A 22885-nucleotide genomic window follows, 5' to 3' on the forward strand; every position below is an offset into this window, starting at 1 on the left:
GAAATAGACAATTTAACAGTACTTTGAGGCATTATAAAAGCTGTGATTTAAAGAGAATACTGCTTCCTGAACTGTTTTTTTCCTGACAGCTTATCTAATTCATTCTCTCTGGAGTCAAACGTAATAATTCATACAGATGGTTTGAAGTAACCTCCTAAAGTGGAGTATTATGCAGATTTGAAGGTGATAGCTTCAAATGAAAATCAATATTTGCAAACATGTTAATGCTTTTTCATAGCATTTTGAGGCATTGCCCTGATATGGTGTGATTGATCAGACTTTTTTAAAAAGGTGTTTTCTTTATCCAATCTGCTGAATTCTGTTGTGATGGATGTGGCAAACAAGGTTGTCCTTCTACACTGACCTTTCTAAAGCTGAATGTGTCAGATTCTCATCACAGCTGGCATTGCTTAGAGGTTCTCTGTCAGATCCTTTGTCACTGAGATTGTATTTGAATTTTAGGTCAGTAAAATATAGGCTGATAAAAAACTCGAGCATTATTTGGGCATTATCTGAAAATGTAACTATCAAACTCATCTATCGTTACTCTTTCAAATCAGAAAGCTAGGAAAGTTTCTTCCAGCAACATCAGGTGAAATGAGAGCTGCCTTTTCAGTACACTGGTCATAATTTATTTACATTCTGACATTATTAAAGTAGGCTTTATCAGTTCGTGATAAAAATGACAGTAAGCAGTTGACACCAAATCTAACTTGGTGCTGCTTTTAAGCAATTCACATGAATAAACATCTGGTGAGGCCACTTGAGTCCCAGTTTTAATAATGCCCCATTTAGATGATAAACTTCTGACTTCCATGTGCTTTAAGCTAAGCCTTTCCTCATGTGCAAGTCTGCCCAGATTTGTAACACATTAGGGAGGACATCTGGGCCTGGATTTAATTTCATGTTTCCATGACCAAGTGCTGAAAAAAACAACAAACTTAAGACTTTGTGAAAACCAGTGTGTTTGCAGTGCATTTTAGTAAAGCACAGTTATCAGCAAAAGCTTGGGTGTTACAAGCAACATTAAAAGCATCACTTCGATTCATTAAAGTATGGTGAAAGATTTCATCTTCTATGTATATATGTTGCAGAGGTGGATGATTTTGAAAGCCAAGCCATTGTTACTGCAGTCAGTCAGAGTAAAATAATAGTATTTATGTGTTTATATGGTTCTATGAGCCTTGTCACTGATAAAAGGACGTGAAAAATGCCTGGTGAGGCTGTGCTTGTGGAGACTCCCTGCCTAAATTTTAAAGATTTTGCCTAACTGCTAATTTATGCTGGGTTTTTATGTAGTAAAGTATTACTGAGTATATGCCATAATAAATTGAAATGCAATATGCTTGATCACATATTCCATGAAGCTGTTTTTTACATTTCTGCAAATTGAGAAAGTGAAATTGGAAAAATGCTTGATGATATTTATTAAATACAGTGAAATTATGGATAAATTGAAGTATTGGAGGGATATTTTTGTGTACCCTAGAATAAAGTTCTGATGGGCTGCTGGAAAAATAGCATGAATTTGAATATCTGTAACATTGAAATAGGGGGGAAAATCGATTTGTAAGAACAATTTTATTCAGCTGTTCTTTAAAAATAACTTCCAGTGGTTTCACTTGGTAGTTCAAAAAAAAGTGCAAAAATAGTAAAGCACTTTGCTACACTTATTTTTGTTATTTTAAACTATATATGTATACACACACACATATATATACACACTTACTGGTTTTAATGAGTCATAGAAATAAGCTGTGGTATGCCTTTTGGTATTGTGTATGTTTCTGTAGTAATAATATTAGAAAATATTTATTTCCTTAGGAGTATAAGAAATTTACAGTTATTTTAAGAAATTAACATATGATCCGAAGTATGCTGTAGGGACACATCTGCAAAGTTAGTGAGTAATACAGGAGTCACAGGCATACATTTTTAAAGGTCTAGTATTAAGAAAAAGATAGGATTTTTTGTTTAAAACCAGATCACAGGATGTTAGGGGTTGGAAGGGACCCAAGGAGATCATTGAGTCCAACCCCCCTGCCAGAGCAGGACAATACTATCTAACACAGATCAGAGAAACATATCCAGACAGGCCTTGAAAGTCTCCAGAGAAGGAGACTCCACAACTTCTCTGGGAAGCCCATTCCAGTGCTGTGTGACCCTTACAGTAAAGAAATTCCCCCTTGTGTTGAGGCAGAACCTCTTTGCTGCAATTTACACCCTATCTCCTTGTCCTATCACAGGAAGCAAGTGAGCAGAGCCTGTTCCCCCACTCCTGTCCAGCCTTCAGATACTTATAAACATTTACCAAATCCCCTCTAAGCCTTCTCTTCTCCAGACTAGAAAGCCCCAGGTCCCTCAGCCTCTCCTCATGAGCCATGCCCTCCAGTCCCCTAAACATCCTCATAACCCTCCGCTGGACTGTCTCCAGCAGATCCTTGTCCCTCTTAAAATGGGGAGCCCAAAGCGGAACACAGTATTCAAGATGAGGTCTTACCAGGGCAGAGTAGAGGGGGAGGAGAACCTCCCTTGATCTGCTGGACACACTCCTCTTAATACACCCCGGGATCCCATTGGCCTTCTTGGCCACAAGGGCACATTGCTGTGCCATGGTTATCTTGTTATCCACCAGGACCCCCAGGTTCCTCTCCATAGGACTGCTTTCCAGCAGATCACCTCCCAGCCTCTACTGGTGCAGTTTATTATTCCTCCCCAGATGCAGGACTCGGCACTTTCATCTGGTTCCTCTGTGCCCAGCTCTCCAGTCTGCCCAAGTCTCTGGATGGCTGCACAGCCTTCAGTTGTATCAGCCAAGTTATATTTGTATATATATACATATATGTGTATATTTAAAGAGAAGTCAAACAATGAATTAGCTAACAGCTATACTCCTTATCAAATTGTCTCAAATACCTGAATATGGAAACAAAGTCAAGCAGTTTGTTCTTTCATTTATATAGTTCCTCTTTTGCAGAAGACTTAAATTGTCCTGAAACAAGCATTTGGTTGACCATCAAGGTAAAAGCATTTCCTTCCAGAACTTTACAGTATCAGCATAAGCATGTTCTGATGGTGTTGCTCTCTATAACCATCCAGGAGGTTGGAGTGAATTGGGGCTGGGTCTCTTCTCTTGTCGTATCAAGTGACAAAATGAGAGGAAATGGCCTGAAATTATGCTGGGGAGGTTTAGGTTGGCTATTAGGGAAAATTTCTTTACTAAAAGAATGGTCAGACATTGGGACAGGTTGCCCAGGGAATATCTGTCCCTGCAAGTGTTAAAAAAAATGTGTGGATGTGGTACTTTGAGACATGGTTTAATGGCCATGGTGGTGTTAGATTGATGGTTGGACTTAGAGATCTGTGAATTGGAAGCAAGTACAGTTTGTATTCAAGAGAATTTCCTCCTCTCTGTGTCTTCTTCTCCTCTGAGAGGCTTAATAGACCAATTCTTTGCCTTAGCTCTCATCTATGATAGATTACCATTATTTCCCTATCTAATTGGTTAGAAGAAGAAATCCTTTAAACTTGTGAACTATGTTGCCTTAAATGCTTCTCTGACTAAACCTGTGATAGATCTCTGTGTACATGTTCACTGTGTACTGAATGAACCTCTCCATAATAAAACCTTTCTTGTCATGTGTAGAAATCAAATTTTAAGTGTTTCAAAATTAAATTCTCTGCCTTTCTGGAAAGATCTATGCTATGTAGAGAGGCACTTGTGTTTTAAGCAGAATTTTTAAGACATGATAGGATAATTAAAACAGCATTTCTGAGAGATTTCAGAGGCTTTCTTGGCATAACAAGTTTTTTAGTGTTTTTAAGAAGGAAAGGAGAACATAAGAATTAGTCTCAGGAGAAATAAAAGGAAGTCTTGCCAAGCATTTCCACTATAATGCTGAATTGTGCACTACCTGACGTTATCTGAATTGTTTCAAGACCTTCACAAAATTGGGATCAGAGTCTTTCTATATGTTCCTCTCACACTAATTAGTCGTGAGGATTTTTACAAGACTCAGTTCAAGTGTTCGCTTATAAGAAGTGACACGTACAAACTCGATATGTCAGCTGCCCTATGCTCCTGCAGAAGTAAACAAAGTGACTTCTGAGCCTGCAAGCAGGGCTTTGGGGGTTTGCTCTATTTTTTAAAATCATCTGGCAGAAAGCTGGCTTTGGTTAAGTTTGAAGGGATGTGTATCTGTGTTCCACCTGTCTAGACCGTATGTGTACAAAAGAAGGCCTTTATATAAACAGCCCCTGAGCCAACACATCATCCCAGACCTCAGTAGCAGACTTCTAATCTATTTCTCCATGATTCTTTTTTTCATCAAAGGAGTTCAATGCTTACTAAAACCACATGTATCTTTTTCAGTGCCTTCCAACCTTAGACTGGTCTATATTAGCCTCTCTGCAGACCTGTATGCTGCTGTTTGTCAGTCTCTGCTGCTTTTTTTCATTAAAGCTTCTGCGCTGTTCCCTGAAGGCATCAACTGCCAGACCTCCCAAACTCTTATGATGCATATCACTTAAATACACAGCTTTCACTTACTGTAAGCATTACCTCTTTCCTGTCACAACCACATGCCCTTTTTTGTGGGGCTGAGATCAACTGAACAGGGACAAAAGAAAGTCTTAAGATTTCTAGCTTATGATATGGAAAAATGCCAGTCTAACAGCCACTACTTCAGTGATTGTGTGAGTATCCTATCACATCTTCCTCTTCATCAAGAGTTTTTATCTTGGAGAAAATTGTTAACTATAGGAGGAAAATAATATGAGATCTGTTTTTACAGATGGCTGTTGATCATGCTGCTTTCATAGTAAAGGTCATAGGAATTCTCTAAACTAATTCTGCTTTGAAATAAAGCATATCCATGAGGGAAAAGACAATCCATCCTAATTTTCAAATTGCCAGTGAAATGAATATATCTTAAATCTTTGAAACTTATTCCTTTAGCTACTTACCTTTGTAAGACTTTCTCCCACAGATGCTGTCTAGTTGGCTGGAGAGCGCTGGGTGATAAGTTGGACTGGATGATCTTGGAGGTCTCTTCCAACCTGGTTGATTCTATAAGTGAATTTGTGTTAAGATTTTGAGTTTTTGAGAGTGAGAGAGAGGTTATTTGCTCAGTGCTATAGTACAGTTGTCAGAATGTGTGAACTGGAGCAAATGGTTGTCAATTTATTGAGGATGATAGGTGAAATTCAATGCTGATAAGGTAATGTATGCTAGAGGGGATAATTTGAACTTCTCACACATGCTGCAGATTTCTAAATTAATTGTAGTCACTGAGGGAAGAAACTTGGGCAAGGTTTTATACAGCTCACTGAAAACAGCTGTTCAGTACGCTACAAAGGGGAAAAGCTAAGACATCTAAAAATTCTTGAATTCTTTTACTATCATTAAGCTAACGTGTTACTATTTTCTGACATAGTGTTTGTTAGGTTCCGACAGCAACTTCATCAAGAAAAGGGTGAGATAAAATCTGAGTAAGAAAATGCCCTTTTGAAAGAACCTCTCATTCCTTTGTAGGAGACTAAATAGGACTGGTGTTAAGAATAAGAAAAGCTAAACTGTGATCTGTTTCTCTCTTCTCAAACTTATGTGGAGCAGCTGAAATGGAGAAAATTGTGGCTTTTTTAAAAAAAAAAAACTAACATCTTTTAATTGATGGGTTGAAAATTAATTTACCTAGCTTATTCTATAATTGTCCAGCAGGAGGTTTTCACTAAAGCTGGAGGTGAAGCACCATTGTAGAATTTCCTATTTTTAGTCTTATACTTAGTTTCTAATCACTTCTTGTGATTATCAGTTTATGTGATAGGGATAATGATCCAGCCATGAGTATATACAATCAAGAGCTTTTGAAATTATCAGATCCTTCAGCTTTATTTTACTTTCAAACCATTTGCAAAACTTGCCCAGTCCTGAAGCAAGACTGCATTTCTACTCTAGAAAGCAGGAAAGGAAGAGAAAGGTGACCAGAGATGAAGTAAATGCGATGAATGTGAAAATGCCGCTTGCCAAATACTCCTATTTTATTAGGTGTGCTTCAGTTTTTGGCAATGTGGCTGTGTGACCATACCTCACCTTTTATCTGTAAATCTGAATGAGGAGTAAATGCCAGTCTCCAACCTGGCAACTTTAGGTTCCTAAGAGTTATATGCTGAACACAATGGAAAAGATACAATATGCTTCACTGACTAGAGGTGCATCAACAATTAATGGAAAGTTGGTTATAGTTTCTGTTAAGGTAGTACTTCAGGATCTACTTTGATATTTAGGTGCTTGGTAGCTTCAAAACTCTGATTTTTAAAGTGGTAACAGAACTTTTTTCAAGTTTGCATCAGATTGCAAACTTGGTCTGCATCACTGCTTCTTCAGGAATTCTGTGATTCTTCTATGATGTATCCTGGGTCTGGCTAGGATAGGAGCTGGAAGGGGCCACAGCCAAGATAGCCATTTGAACCAACTGTAGTGGGTTCCTGGATATGACACTGATGTCATGCCCCTATATAAGGTGGGGGGGGAGGCTGGCTAGGGCAAGGCTGAGTGGTTTTGAGTAAGTGGCTGCAGTTGGGCAGGATTAGGGCCTGAGCCATTGCGGTTACTGCAGCATTTTGTATCACTTTATATACTGTCTCACCAGTAGTTTTGTTATACTTGTTATTCTCTCTTTGTGCTGTTCTGTTGAACACTCCTGCTCTCAGCCTATGGGGCTTTGCCTCTTTCTCCTGATTTCCCTTCCAGTCCTACTGGGGGGTGCTGGGAATGGTTGTATGAGTAGCTGTTGGATCTTGGTTGCCAACCAGACCTGAACCAGGACAGTCCTTTTTGGTGCCCAACTTGAGGTTCAAAAGGTTGGAATTTCTACTTTTTTCAGTAACACAAGATTCTCATTGTTACCACTTCTCTCAAATGGAATATTCCTGAGAAAGAAACAGGGCTCTATTTTGTGAAACATTACTTCCAGAAAAACGTATGTGGCAAGCACGTAATTAAAAAAATATTGAACTTTAGAGCATATATGATGGAGGCAAATTGCACAATTTTAAAATCAGGAGATGGTGCTTTATAAAAATTGAGTATACAGTACAGGTGTTTATCGTACAGATATCACCCTCAAACAGTTCAGACCATACTGTTAGCTATTCCCTACAGGAAGTCAAGAAATGTTGCCAAATGTCTAAAGTAAGCTCTAATCTACCTGTCATGTAGAGAAACAGTACAAAAGTAATGCATATGACTTCTGTGATGTCCACCAGCTATTGGAAGATCTCAGCTGGCAATGTTTTGGATGTTTCATTCTGTTTTGGGGTAGGATGGGCTAGAACAATGAATTTTAACCAGTTCATACTATATCAATCATCATCTGATGGGTTTTTGTTCATTATACATGGGTCAGAGGCTGGACGGGTTTTGGGTATTAGTTCCTTAGTTATGGTTCTGAGGTTGCTTTGTCTGGAAGAGAGCTTAATGTTTCCAAAATGCAGGATTTCACTTGATCTTAACCCTACTTACTTTTTTCCCCCTTTCTATATATAGCAAAACTTAGGCTGCTGTTGCTTGGTAAGATTTCTTCCTGCTTCCTGATAGGAAATGAGAAATCAAGTATTCATCTTGCTCATCACAATTGCTAACTCAGTTACTATACTAAACCATTTTTTTAATTTCTGAGCCCAAAGCTGAAAAAAAGTGTAATTTTTCTCGTAAGCATATGTATATATATGCAGATAAACAATAGCAAACACCCTTGGCTTTAATACATGCAAAAGCTGTTCATTTGCAGTTTGAACCGGTACAAAAATGTGTACATATTTCTGGAAGTTTGCACTTAATTGCTGAATGAGACCTAATTTTACCCATAGTCATGGTAGACCAAGTCTAACAAGCTTAGATTAATCTGAAACCAAATGAATATCAAATCAAATACTTCTTGGGATACTTAAACATAAGCAGGATTAGCATACTCATGATGTTGCTATGAGCATACAAGACTTATTATGTTTATTAATTGCAAATTCAATTTCTAAAATAGACTAAGTTACTTGCTTTGCAAGTTATCCTCCTTAACTGCATGGAAGACTCAGAATTTAAAAACAGAAAAGCATGCACATACAATTTTCTCTGTCCTTTTTGTCATTTTGATTCTATCTGCATGCTTGAGTTAGTAAAACAATGTATTTATATAGGTATATAAAGGAAAAAACAAAACCAAGCAAAAATCAAGCCACCAAACTCCCCCTAACTCTACAATGTCTTAATGTTATAAATATGATGAATGTAAGGCAAATAAAATCTGGGGATATATCCTAATGTTGCTGTTGGTTGATAGACACTTGGCTGAATTCTGCCAGGCACTGAGTGCTCCAAGCATCCATCTCTACCTATGGGTATAGAGAGTACTTGAGAATTCACAGCATCAGCTCCTAATTAAGCAAAGCTAAAATTGTTCTGTTATGGTTTAAAATTGGAATACACATGACCGTAGCCCATAGGGGAGCTAATAGAAGGTAATATTGTGGTTTGCTTTGAAGCAATTACTGTATGTCCTTTTTTGACTGCAGGAATCACCTTGTCACATCCCTCACTTGCATCAATCCACCACTTTCCCTTCCCCCCCCCCCCTTCTATTTTTGTAGCCTGCTCTTTAACAAAAATAGAGTTTTAGAGGATGGCGTAAGAAGGAGAGTTGCAGATGTGCTGAAATATGTGCAGTCTTCCTGCTACTTGCAGAAGGATTTCAAACAGCTGGTGACTTAGCGTGCTGCAAGCAAACAGACTTATCAAATCAATTATGAGGTCTTCATGGAAGTAGGAGGCTAATACACCTAGTCTGAGTTGGTCATATCCTGCCACTAATCTACACAAGGAAAGGGAATGTTTAACTTCAGAACTGATGCATCTGAAGCAAACAAGATAGTCTTCTGGTTTTGTTTCTTCACCTCAGTGTCTACAGTAGCAGTCAGTTGTGTTGGATTCTGTGGTGGTGTAAAGTAAGGATAGTATCTTAGCCACACTGAAGTTGTCTTTTCTTGCTACTTAAGGTTTAAACTTTGAACATAAAAGCTATTCTATGTACCTACTGTGATATATCCACACAAAATATGCAATGTGGTATTGAGTTTCTAATATTCTTCCATGCAATTTTAGTTTAATGCATAATATTAACCATATTGATATATATATATACAGGAAACGGTTGCATAGAGATTTATTGGGTGTGTTATGATTCAAAGTGTTACAGTTCATACAATGAGGAAAAAAAAATCCCTTTGTAATGAAGAAAATTAAATATAAGTGATATGGAGGGAAAAATAAGTTTGTCCAGGTCACATTTCCTATATAGTTGCCATTGCCATTTATCTACTACAAAAGTAAAGTTACTTTTTCCAATGGATTCAAATACCAAATCTCAGGTATGCTTCAAATAATCCTTTTCTCCAGAGGACATCTTTGCTTGACCTTGTGATTTTATTGCAAACCTTTTTAAAGCAGCACACCACCATCTGTGGGTACATTATGTATCTATGCATTTCCTTTGTAGACAGATTATTCGAAACAACCTATTTGGACATATAAAATAGGAAGTGCAAATTAATGTGGGTTTTTTTTGGTTAATATTCTGATTTTTGGGGGGTGGGTTGGTTTGTTTTGTGACAACATGTAATATATATTTGTGCCATAAACATTACCAAATAAGTGAGATTTTTTTTTTTACAATAGTCTTACAGTATGGTAAAACTTCTATTTGTCTGATGTAACTGCTGTTCCTAATAATTTTACAGTCTATGAGGAGGGAAATCCTGTATTATTTTTAACTTTTACTGCTATGAATGCCTCTCTTTTCAAGTACATGATTGACTGCAATGATATTCTCAGAGCCTAAAAGTGACTGGGCGTTTCCAGCTAGAACCAACCACTGTGAGACTTTTACTTCTTGTACAATGGTGATGGAGGCAGTGATTAAGTCCTTGTGAATTCATGAAGAAATGCATTGTATTGGTTGCTTAGCATGTGTGTGTGAGGGGAGACAGGCCTTTCTCTCACGGAATCTAAAACAGAAGGAACAAAAGTCCAAGCAAGGGCTAAGCTGTAGAGTCTAAGCAGCAAATTTCGTTTCCCTGGTTGGTGTTCAGCCCTCGGCTTGCTTTTAGAAATACTGAAATAAACAACTCTTTACTAAAGTATTGTGATGGAAAGCATAGTCAAAATAATACTGGCAACAGAGAGATGGACTAGACTGAAGTGATGAGCTTGCAAGTGAGGTATTGCAAAGCTGTAGCGATCATAGATGCTAATACTGAGGCAATGGGATAATCTGGACTGTGATGAAAGATGTGCTTTTAACTCTCTTACCTTCTTTGATATATCACAAAAGGACACTTGTGTTTTTATAGAAGTTTATATGTTTCAAGCCCTGTTTTGATTCTTGCAATGCTGTACTCAGAAGTCCAGCAGCATTGCTCATTCTTATTTTCATGACCATGAAAGCAAGGTGATTTTCCCAGAAATGCTTAACGATCCTGTGGCTCCACCAGGATTGTTCTGACTCCAGGCTCAACATTGTTTTTGATCTGGCTTGCGGATGGGGGTGTGTGTGTGTGTGTTTTGAGATCCGGGCACCTGAATGAACTCCACAGTTGCATATAACAAGCCATTGAAAGTAGAAAAGGAGGGAGAATATCTAAACCCAGCCCAGACCAATGGCATTTCAGGTAGGAACACATCAGTAAACTCTGGGAAGATATGCAGGAGAGAAAGAGACAAAAGACATAAAAGGTTTGACCGCTAAAATGAGTCCTACAGAGACTAGAGGTGTGGGCAATCTCTATACCACAGAATATAATGGTTGTGAAAGAATCAGACCACAGTTACTGCAAAATGTATACCAGAAGCCAGACTACCTAGCTATCAGGCAATAAATTGCAAATTTGTGCCCAAAGTCTTCTGGAGTTTGAGATTCCTAAACAAAATGTGTCATTGAATAGGTATTATAGAAAGAGACCTCTGTGGGGAATGAACTTCCCGGGACTTATTTTCATCTTTGAATATGAGGACCTTGTTCATTAATCTTGTAATACTCTGCTAGATTGGTTATCTCTATTATTATTCATTGTGGTTTGGCCCTGGCTAGGAGCCAGATGACTGCCAAAGCTGCACTATCCCTCATATTCTTAACTGGACAAAGGAGTGGGAAAATACAACAAAAGCCCAGGAGTCAAGATAAAAGCAATTTAATAGGATGCAAAGCCAAAACAAATGCCATACATGGGAGCAAAGGCAAAGAAAGATGATCTGTACTTCCCATCAGCAGGAGATGTTTGGTTACTCCCTGGGAAGCAAGGCACTGATGTGTAGCAGTTGCTCTGGGAGACAGACACCATCAACTTCCTTCTTTTACTTAGCTTCCTACACTTCCTTCTTTTACTTAGATTTTATATCTGGGCTGACATTGTATGGCATGGAATTCCCCTGTGGTCAGTCTGGGATAGCTGGCCCAGCTGTGTCCCCTCACAAAATCTTGCCCACTCCTCAGCATACTCTTAAAGAGGGAGAATGTTCGTGTTCAGCTCAGCAGTAGCCAGAACACTGCTTTGTTATCAACACCCAGCCAGAGCACTGCAATGCACAGCATTAGAACAGTGCTCTGGGGAGAATTAATTCCAGCTCATACAAACTATAATCGTAATATTGATGGTGATAATGATAGTTTCTTATTATTAATTTTTTGATGACTGGGTGACTACTAAGAATTAATTATTTTTTGTGTGTGTACTTCATCTTACTTAAATTACTTAACACCCCTTTATGCATGGGATCTCTTCTTTCCACAAACTATTACTTCGTTTCATATTGAGCTACATATTCCTGATGAAGAAGTTGACTTTCCTTCTAAGTTTGTTCAATGTAGCACAATGGGACTCTATTGCCTCTTATAGAAAACTGACTTCTCCTGCATAAACACTAATAATTAATTTTATTCCCATGATAATATTTCTTGATTTTCTGCTGGTTCTTTTTCTGTCCTTGTGTTAGGAACACGAGGAGCACTGCCAATGCCCTACAGGCTGAAGGTAAAAGGGTCCATGGGACATACTGGCTGTTTAGAAATATAAATATGTAAGCATGTATTCCCTTCTAGACAACTACTAATCTTCATGTCTGATCTTGGAATGGCATTGAGTGCAAGTATGTGAGTTATAATACCAAATTAAGTCTCCCCTTCTCCATGAAGGGGAGTGTCTAAGAAAGTCAGTCACTCTAAATATGATTTCCAAGGACCACATGTTTAGCCAAAGTTAGCAGTCTTCTGTTTCAAACCAAAGTTTTGCTATGAAGTCAACTGAACGTTAGAATTTCCAATTTAGATCAAGCAGCCTCAGGATGCATTCTTGTGTGCACCTATGCACCTTTGTCTGTGAGTGAAAAATATATATATTCATAGGACCATGGAATCATTTCAGTGGGAAAAGACCTCCAAGATCATAGACTCCAACTGCTGACCTAACACCATCACAGCTGTTAAGCAACATCCCAAAATGCTGTGTCCATGTAGTTTTTTTAATGCCTCCAGGGACAGAGACTCCACCACCTCCCTGGACAGCACGTTCCAATGCCTGACCACACTTTTAGTAAAGAATTTTTTCTTAATATCCAATCTAGCCCTCCTTTGGCACAATCTCAGGCTTTTTCCTCTCGTTCCATCAGTTGATACTAAGGAGAAAAGACCAGCCCTCCCCACACTACAGCCTGCTTTCAGGGAATTGTAGAGAGAAATGAGTTGTCTTCTTGGTCTCTCCCTCTCCAGACCAAACAATTGCAGTTCCCTCAGCCACTCCTTGCAAGACTTGTTCTCTAGGCTCTTCACCAGCTTCTTTGCCCTTCTCTGGACAAGTTACAGAACCTCCGTGTCCTTCTTGAAGTGAGGAACCCAAAACTGAGCACAGTATTTGAGGTGCAGCCTCACCAGTGCCAAGTACAGGAGCACTTTGGTTTGAGAGTAGTGTACACGGTAAAAGGAACTATTGTTTTGTTTGACTGTATGAGAATTTGGAGCAATTTTACATTAATTATTAAAACAGACTTTGGGGGGGAAAAATATAAAATATCTGTAGTGATTTACCCAGATTTCTAATCCCTGAGGGTCTTTTCTGTGGTTTGAACCAGTACTGGCAGAACTCTGCAAGTCTTCAGCATATTACAGTTTTGGGAGTGTCAACACAATTACAGAATCACACAGAGTGGTTGAAGTTGGAAGGGAATTGTGGAGGTCATCTGGTTCAATGCTCTGCTCAGGCAAGAATACCTAGAGCAGGCTACCCAGAATCATGTCCAAGTAGCTTTTGAGTATCTCCAGGAATTGGAGATTCCATAACATCTCTGAGCAACCTATGCCAATGTTTGACCACCCTCAGAATGAAAAAGTGATTCCTTGTCCTGAGAGGGAACTTTCGCATTTCAGTTTCTCTCTGTTGCCTCTGGTTCTGTCACTGGGCACTGCTGAAGAGAGCCTGGCTCCGCCTTCTCTACTTCTTCCCTTCACATATTCGTGTATATAAATAAGAACTCCCCTGAACTCTTCTCTAGGCTGAACAGTCTCAGCTTTCTCAGTCTTCCCTCATAGGAGAAATGTTTCAGTCCTTTAATCATCTCTATAGCCCTAGAAGTTTCATTTGTTTTTCTGAAACCATCACAATTTATCCAGCTAGACTATTCATCACATCATCCTTATCCCTGCAGAGCACTTCATATTTTCCTAGAAGCTGTAGAAATTCTAGTAAGATGTAAGGACAGTGTCCCCTAATGTGGTCTGTGATTGAGTATTTACATTTACTAGAACTGTAAGATTTATTTGTGGAAGTGTTTCCACTGGTCTGGGTCCATGCCAGACTTCTCTGGAGATTTCTGTTAGTGACTGGAGAACATTTCTCTAAGCCAGTAGTGAATAAGGTCCACATTCTACAGTTATAAATGTACATACTGTCACAGGGAATGATCCAGGTACAAAGAGTTTCTTTCCAGGGCAAGGATTTGTGTCATAGTTGTAACACTAACCCACTCTTACTACAGGCACTCAGTAGGAATAGTGAGTGAGCTATGTAACTCCTGCCTATGGAGCTGGATAGTATCTGATCTCTATTCCAAGTGTATTTCAGAATTTTTTGGGCACAGTGCTACATTCAGATCTCACATTTGCCACTTGCTGATAGGTGCTAGCCTGCCTGGAATCTGCAAATGGCTCTGTCCTGGTGCTCCTGGGCTGCTCTTTTACACCTCTCACCTCTGCTGCTCTCAACCTATATTGTTTTTGCTGTGTACAAGTGTGGAAGTAAAGGTACTAAACTTGAACTATAAATGAGAGGAATCTGGTGAAAGGTTTTGAATATATTTTGCCATTTTACTTTTGCAAGTGCTTTGGACACTGAGTTTGACTTTGAGTTATTAACCATGTGGAGATTCTGGCCTTGAGTTGTAGCTTTAGTTCTTGCAAGTGTATGGAGTGCATACATTTCTCATCTGGAGATCCCTCACCATATACTTGTGTGGGGAAATGATCTTCTATGTCTTTTCCTTCATGATATCAGGAGAGAGAGAACAAGTGTTTACTAAGTCTGGCTTCGTATTACCTGAGATTCTGAAATGTGAATGTTGATTTTTCACATCCATTTTGTAGCTCTAATGGAGAAAAAACCCCAAAGCTATAATCTTACATATACTAGGACAGGTGCAGATGCCTTAATTAATTTTGAACTATGTAGCTGCAACAACACTGAACTCAGTGAGACTTAATTCATCCTCTTCATTGGCCCACTCTGATCTCAACTCTGCTACTTCTAATACTGTATTTAAGTGTCCACAGTGGTGCAGTCTGTTACCTAGATGTCCCACAGACTTTTCTGAGTTACTAAGCTCTTGTTAAAAATTCTGTAATCCACAACAGAAATTATCATCAGCAATGTGGCTGAGAGTATGCCAGTACCACATCTAGATTTTTTCTGTGTGTTTAGTTTGGGTTGAATTGTCACAGTAGTTCACAAGAAAAGTTGATCACTTTCTAATTTAAGTCATTGGAGAACTTAATTTTCCATGTTGATATTTTTCCCTTTTTAACGTGTCCATGTCTGAAGACGACTCCTTGTATGTCAGACCTTTTCCACTCTGTGTTTGTATGTTTTTGGGTTTGGTTTTGCCTTTTTTTGCCTTTTCTTTCTTTCCTTTTAATATGACTTTGATGTGAATTTACAGAATAGTTATGTCATGTATGGTATGTATCTAGTGAGAGAAATACTCAAATCCAACCAAAAACACTGAGCAACTGTAGGATGAGAGATAAAAAGAAGGAAAAACAGTAGAAGATAGCCTATAATGTTCTCTGTAAATACTTTATAATCACCTCCATCTATCTGTGAAGTTTCTACTGAAAAGTGAGTATTAACTGTGGTAGTTAGGTCTTGTAATTAAACCATGCCATTAGCCATGATTAATTGGCCTAAATGGAGAAATGACCCAATCATATGGATACAAATGCTAAAATCCTTCAATTAAATTTCAGAATGACATCAGCACTTCAACCATTAAATTCTATGGTGATTAGTGAAAGTTAGTCTTAAATCTGTGCTTTTGGGGAAAAAAAAAGATATTCCCGAGTTACTCAGACACTTAAAATAATTTCATTGGCAATGTCTTTGGAAGTGCATTAAAAAATACAAGTCAAAATATTTTGAAATTATGAAATCTCAGAGTTTTGCTCAGTGCAGATATGAATTTTGTTTGCATGACAAAAATCTAAAACAGGATCAGGAATACATGAATAATAAAGCTGTGCAGCTGCACTACTGAAGATGTTTATGAAATTGTTTTGATCTGTGCTTTATTAGACTATTTGATTTACTAAACTTTCAGGTTCACAGAACATATTTGTACTGTAGGTGATACTATGTACTGTCATTCAAGAGCATTAATAATTTGTTGTTAAGTTCTATCTTAAAAATCAGGTCTTTGAAACTGATTATATTAATGTTCCTACTTAATCTTTAATGATGATACATGGGTTTTCTTTGCTCTTAGTAACAGTTGTCAATGTACTGTTTTTAAGAGCCCACTTCCTTTCAAACCCAGAAAAAAATCTGAATGATTGAAGTCCTTGCTTTAGTCTGTAGAGGAGACAAATATACAGCCATGTGACGCAGTTATCAGTTCCATAGCCAGATGATCTTATAGCACAGCATTAGTGCAGTTACAAACTAAAATGAAAAGATCTTTTCATCATGGCAGAAACCCCTCAAACCTTACGCATTTAATCATTAATATCTGAAACCTGTAAGGTGACAGCTGCGTACTTATCAGGTTCCATGAACTGCTGCAGAAGTGGTAGGTCCCCCACCGACTCCTAGCATCTTTACAGCCTCCATCACCAGTGGATTATCTTTGTCCTTACAGTTAAGGGGAAAAAAAAAAAAAAAAAAAAAAAGAAAAAAAAAAAAAAAAAAAAAAAGGAAGACATTGTAATTATAATGGAACAGAAACTTTGAAGCTCAATAAACGAGAACAAACATTTTTAGGCTAATTTTTATTTCTAACTATCCCCTCCTCCAAGAAAATGTTTGAACGTCCTTGTTCTGAACTAGTCCTAACACTTGAACCAAATTCCAGTGTTTGTTTGTAGGCTAACACTGGGAATCAATGTGTGAATCTAGTGCAAAGCAGATGCTTAGTAAAGATAGATTTTTAACCTCTAGTTTTCTGCAGGTTAATGTGGACAATGAAATAAGATTAAACAAAAAAGGTTTTCGAGTTTACTTACAAAAGAGTGACTCATACAAGAGAGTTCAAATACATAAAAGGCTGCTTCAGAAGGGAGAGGAATAATCAATTTCCCTCACCCCTAGCAGGTAAAATGAGAAGTTGCAGGCTTAAATTATACAGTAAAGGAGATTCAATGTGTAAGGCAAACTTCACAGCAGTAGGACGTTAAAGCACTGTAATAGTCAGGGAAGTGGTAGAATCCATTGTCTTCCAGCTGTGTTTTTTTCTGTGGCTATCATGAAAGGTTACCATGGCTTTAATTTTGCTTCAGGACAACAAAGTCCTGCCCAAATTTTCTCTTGAAGTAGCAGTATTTTATCTTCCTAAACTAAGTAAATGAATAGGACATATCAGTGCTCTTAGATTCTATGCAAAGTGTCTCTGTTGGCATCTCAAACATCATGTTAGATGGGTCTACTTCACTTTTCCCTTGTTCCAAGACAGATGAGCTCCTCGGGATGACTCACCAATGTTTCACTGTCGTTGTTGAAGTGCATTAAAGCAGAAACATCTAATTTTGGTAGATGGGGAAGGGCAAATTCTTGTGATCTTAATTTCTTTCATAGGCTGCCTCAAAAATACAAGACCACTAGAAAATTGCTTTACTTTGTTCACTTTCTGTCTTATTCTGTCTCTTTCCCTCTTTGTTGTTTTACCTTCCTACATATTAAGAACTTAATTTTGAAGTTAAACTTCTCCTTCTGAAAAGATCTGAGGATCATATTTTGTGTATTTGGCAGGCTAAGCAAAGGTACTTCAAGATTTGCTTATAAAAAAACTAAAACTGCTGCAGGAAGCACATTTGTTGTCTTTGATTTAGGATCCTTTCTCACATGGACAGAAAACTAGTGTTTATTGTTACCAAGTGTTACTAGCTCCAAGTATTCTCCAGTTATTAGTCTGAGAAGTTAATTTGTCTGGATTTTCAAGACAAGAAACTTTGTTTCACCTGGCTTTCTGGTACGTTGGCTTTCTCTTACAGCTGCAGTTCGGAATGTTGAGGAAAGATTCAGATGGTCTGCTTGCTTTGTTCAATGATAGGCAGTGGCTATTGTGTAGTTAACATGTATATAATTCTCTTTAGGACGGAAAAGGTTACACTGTTCTCTCCTGATACTTCTGAGCCACCTCTTTTTTTCTGTGTCTGCAGTGGCACTCTGCCGCATTCTTGTTTGTCCTCTCTATCTGCTTCTCCCATGAGGAGTTCTCCCCAAGATATTTTTTTCTCTATATAGGTTTTATAATTCAGGTATCCGAAGGTTTAGCTCCCAGTAAATATGGTTACTTGTAACCCTCTATGTCTGTTTCCTTCAATTATCCTACAGTGGATCTGGTCTTCAGTGGTGATAGGTAGCCTCACAAGCCTGCCAATTTTGTGTGCCATTAGACTTTCATGAAAAGCCAATCTCTCTCTGCTTACCAAATTCACACTAAGACGGTGACATCATTTTGCATGACAGTGTCATGCTGCTCAGAGTGTTTTTTGTTCCTCGACTTGTCATTTGATTTGACTCAAGAAAATTATTCACAAAGTAACCACATACTTAAATATGCTCATTGTATGTGTTAGTTCAAAGGGACTGTAGATACTACATTGAAATGAGCTCTTGCTTCCATGGTTTTGTTTCCACACGTAGCGTTGCTCTTGCCAACCTCTCTGCGCTAGCTGGTCTTTCAGAGCTGTTGTTCAATATTGGAAGAAAAAGCAGACTTCCTGTGCAAAACACATACATTATTTGTGTGATGACCCATGTCTATCACAAACAGTGTTTAAAAGTTTGATCTTCAAGTTGAAGAGTGGAAGAAGTCACAAAGAAGGGGAAGGAGTATGTAAATGTGGATGTAGGTACAGACAAGCAATTAATTTCTACTGTAAGTGAGATTGTCTTCCCAGCTATAAACCAAAACTTAATTCTCAATTCTGAATGGATACTGTCTATAGAGATAGTATGAAGGTGAATGAGGCTAGACTGGGTCTTAATCCTGCCTGTATTGTGTTTCCCAGTTGTGAGCTTCACACAATATTGTTGAGATTGTGTCTGAACTGCACTATGAGAGAGTAAACCTGTTTAAATTAGAAATGTCTGAACTCATAACCTGAAGATTTCCCCTACCTTGAGTGCCAGTTTGAACTTTTATTTACACTGAGACAATCTTCACCTTTAATACATCTTCAGGGTTAGAAAAGTGAACCACAGAAATGAGTTCATCCATCATGAGGTTCTTCACTGGGTCTGTGAAAGAGTACAAGCAATATAGTTAACGTGCTACAGACTTGAATCAGGTGGGCTCTGCAAGCTAAACTTAAGGCTGGAATTTTCAGATTACAGAGTTTGGTGTTAGGCTGCGTTTGAACAGTGTGTATAAACAGATAAAAAAACCAGAAGTGATGTATTAGGCAGGCAGAGCCCACAACATAGTATATATAGAGAGTGGATGTGTAGCATTCATTAATGTAGTGATTCAGAATCTGGGAACTTGAATGAAAGAAGTGGCTAAACCAATTTTTTAATTAATTTATCTTTTCTTTTTTAAGAACAGAGTATCAGATTTATAGGGTTACAAGTACTCTATTAGTGGGGAAAGGGAGGCTGCAGCAATACAGTTTAATGGTTTCTGGTAGATTGTCAGTACATGTACTTTTCTGATGAGTAGTTCCTGTCCTTAGATGAGAAACTAAGATATTTTTATAGATACTTTAGTGCTTTATTGTCTCTAAAGTCTTATATTGTGTTTTGTATAGGCTAGATTCTGAGGCTGCTTAGAAACATTAAGATAACTGCAACTACTTGTTTATGAAATGTTACTTCAAGAGAGAGTATGTTGCAGAGGGGTGTTAAGATTTTACAAGCTTTAACCCATAAAGCTCTCAGTTAATTGGATCATGCCTTCTCCTCTCACTTTTACATAGTTAAGAGCATGAACAGTTGGTGTTAATCCCATCTTGATTTAAAAATGAACATTGTTTTAGGGAGTTTCCTGTAGTAGAGACAGACTGCTGCTTTGCTGTCTCCAGGTCACTTGCTCAACCTTCCTCAATTTTGACATTCTTCTCAGAAAGCTCAATGTCTTCCCACCCTCTCTTTCATATAATTTGAGAGATAACAATATAATGTAATTGTGTGAGAGTTATTGTGGAAATACTATTGTAGTTGGTGAATATTATTATGTACAGTCAATTTTATGTAGCATACAGTGTAGATTTTGTTTGTGTTTGCTTAATTTTTTTGAAATGTCTGGAGCCTGGTTCAGGTGCTTAAGGTGTGACTTCAAATAAATATGTTAAATGAATAGTTGATGCAGTTGGTTTCAGATGATAGAGATAGCTTCTGAGTAGAAAATACTTATAAGTTTTAAACCACTAAAATCTTTAATGTAGGAGATAAAAGCCTCAAATAATTTCTTCCTTTCAAAAAACCCCAAACCAAACTAACAGAATTTATGTTTGGCAAATTAGAAGCTTCATTGTACATTATCAAAAATAATTACTAGGGAGCATTTTTATTTACCTTGAATTTCTACTTAATAGCAACTGCATTTGTCATTACAGGTATGGTTACAAAAGTATGGCTACCTTCCACCAACTGACCCCCGAATGTCGGTGTTGCGCTCTGCAGAAACCATGCAATCAGCTATAGCTGCAATGCAGCAGTTCTATGGCATTAATATGACAGGAAAAGTGGACAGGAACACAATTGAGTAAGTAACCGTTACTGAACTTCTCTTGACTTTTCTCTTTTCAAACAGGGTGAAAAAGAACTGGAAAAACTTTATAAAGCCACGTGAAGCAGGGTGACCTGGATTTGCAAATAGTGTTGCAGCTTTAGATGGGGAATTAAAATGTTGCTCTATCTCCTTGCTCTTTTATTTTAATATGTAGTTTGTATTTCTTGTTCTCAGGTAGTCACCTGCCTAACTGCTGCTGCCACCTTTGGGCATGTTATTTGAATGAAAACGTTTCAAGGTTAACTAAAGGTCCAAAACGTTATCAGTGTGGAAGTGGAGAAACCTATTCAAAATTGGCAAGAATTCATACAGTGGAAAGAATCTGTTCTTACTGGAAAGTCTTTAATATAAATTTCCTTGTCCACACTGGAAAGCAATTTATCACACTCCACTGGCTCATTCATTTAATGATTCCCAGTAACAAAAAATCAGATGTGGTCGTTTGAACATGCAATGAAATTGAAATAGTTTTTCATGCCCTATAGAATTTTGAAGTTGATAAGACTGGCAGTGTCTGATTCTACTGAGAAACTGTGAAACTATTGAAAAATACTGTGAGCTATTGAAAAATACTCCCAAAACCCAATATATCCTATGCCAAAAAAAAAAAAAAAAAGCACCAGGAAAATTCAAAACAGCATTAACTAAAAAGAATGTTTGAAACTATAAATTAAGAGAAAACATATCTGGTATTAAGAGTTGAAGTGCTTGTTGGATTCATTGCAGTAAAAATGCAACGAAGATTTTCTTGTGATTTTAGGAAAAAGTTCTTTTGTTTGAGAAGCAAACAATAAAAAAATGATCAGGCCACACTTTGAGTCCTGTGTCCAGTTCTGGGCTCCTCAATTCAGGACAGATGTTGAAATACAGAAACGTGTCCAGAGATGGGCGACGAAGCTGGTGGGAGGCCTGGAGCACAGATCCTATGAGGAGAGGCTGAGGGAGCTGGGGGTGTGTAGCCTAGAGAAGAGGCTCAGGGCTACCTCATTGCTGTCTACAGCTACCTGAAGGCAGTCTGTAGCCACATGGGAGTTGGTCTCTTCTCCCAGACAACCAGCAACAGAACAAGGCGACACAGTCTCAAATTGTGCCGGGGGAAGCATAGGTTGGATGTTAGGAGGAAGTTCTTGCCAGAGAAAGTGATTTGCATTGGAATGGGCTGCCCAAGGAGGTGGTGGAGTCTCCGTGCCTGAAGGTGTTCAAGAAAAGACTGGATGAGGCACTTATTGCCGTGGTCTAGTTGACTGGATAGGGCTGGGTGCTAGGTTGGACTGGCTGAGCTTGGAGGTCTCTTCCAACCTGGTTGATTCTATGATTCTATGAAAATATTACTGTCACTGCATTTCCAATATTACTTTATTGCTAATGCTTTTACTAATTCTCTAAAAGAATAGAGAAGAGACTGCTTGAAGTGCTGGCAAAAAATAATTTTATCTCCCAGGCACATGTGTTAATGCATTGAAAAGCTATAAATTAAAGCAGCTTTTAGGGCTCCAACAATGGGAGGTGAGTTGGCCACACATCCCTCAGTTTAGGAATTTAAAGGGCCTCGGAACGTGCAGTAGAAAAGGAGTAAACATCTTGAGACTACTGTGCTTAAAAGTATGTTTACGATTCAATCTGGACACAGCTACAGTGATTGATCCTGGAGGGGAGAATACCAGTTACTAATTTCCTTTTAAAGACACATTAGTGGCAGATTTCTAAGAGGTGGTATAATTCACCAAAGAGGCAGTATAATTCTCACAGTACAGAGAAGAAAGTGGTAACCTAAGAAAAAGTAAAGACCATCTCTTAGCTGAAAGTATCAGCTAGCAAGGTGAAAAAGACAAATAATAATTACAAAAATGCAATTCTTTAGTTGCAAGGGGAAGTGGTTTGTTTGCTAAACTGGCATTGTTGGCCAGCATGTCAGCAAGGTTGTCTCATTTCTGCTATGTAAGAGACAAACGAATCCATCAGTGCAGCAGTCCAAAACATTGATTTCGCCATCTGGTAGACATTTGAGTCTTCCAAATCTTTTCATGTACAATTTCCTTCTACTTGGAAAGATAAAATGTGGCAACACTTACGTAAATCTGCATTTACCTGTGTATTTGGAGTTGCATTAACTTGAGTCCATTTGGGAGCAGAACTGGAATATTAACACTTGTCAAGTTTGCATTGGTGTTACAAAACAATGTGAACTTATTAATTAAACTGTGGCCCTAAGTTACCATCAATTAACACCACTGAATATTCATAGGTACTATGACTGTATAACAAAGGTTGATTTTTTTTTCCTCAATTGCTCATTTATGGTAGTATTTTGTAAATATGTGAAATAACTTTTCCCTTTTCGCTAAGCAG

At 38.1% G+C, this 22885-nt stretch overlaps 1 protein-coding gene across 5 annotated transcripts in view; it reads left to right on the forward strand.

Moving 5' to 3' along the window:
* The window catches only part of MMP16 (matrix metallopeptidase 16), a 189304-nt gene that overhangs the window by 62616 nt on the left and 103803 nt on the right, over positions 1–22885 (forward strand). For 3 of the 5 annotated variants that reach the window (XM_064154540.1, XM_064154541.1, XM_064154542.1), the window contains exon 2: positions 20361–20509. In XM_064154540.1, coding sequence (XP_064010610.1) covers positions 20361–20509 — 149 coding nt within the window. Of the gene's footprint in view, positions 1–17683; positions 17771–19802; positions 19827–20360; positions 20510–22885 lie in introns of those variants that run through there. The other 2 variants (XM_064154544.1, XM_064154543.1) reach the window with 2 other exon arrangements.

The sequence above is a fragment of the Pogoniulus pusillus genome, chromosome 14, assembly GCF_015220805.1.
Source record: "Pogoniulus pusillus isolate bPogPus1 chromosome 14, bPogPus1.pri, whole genome shotgun sequence".
NCBI classification, from domain to species: Eukaryota; Metazoa; Chordata; class Aves; order Piciformes; family Lybiidae; genus Pogoniulus; species Pogoniulus pusillus.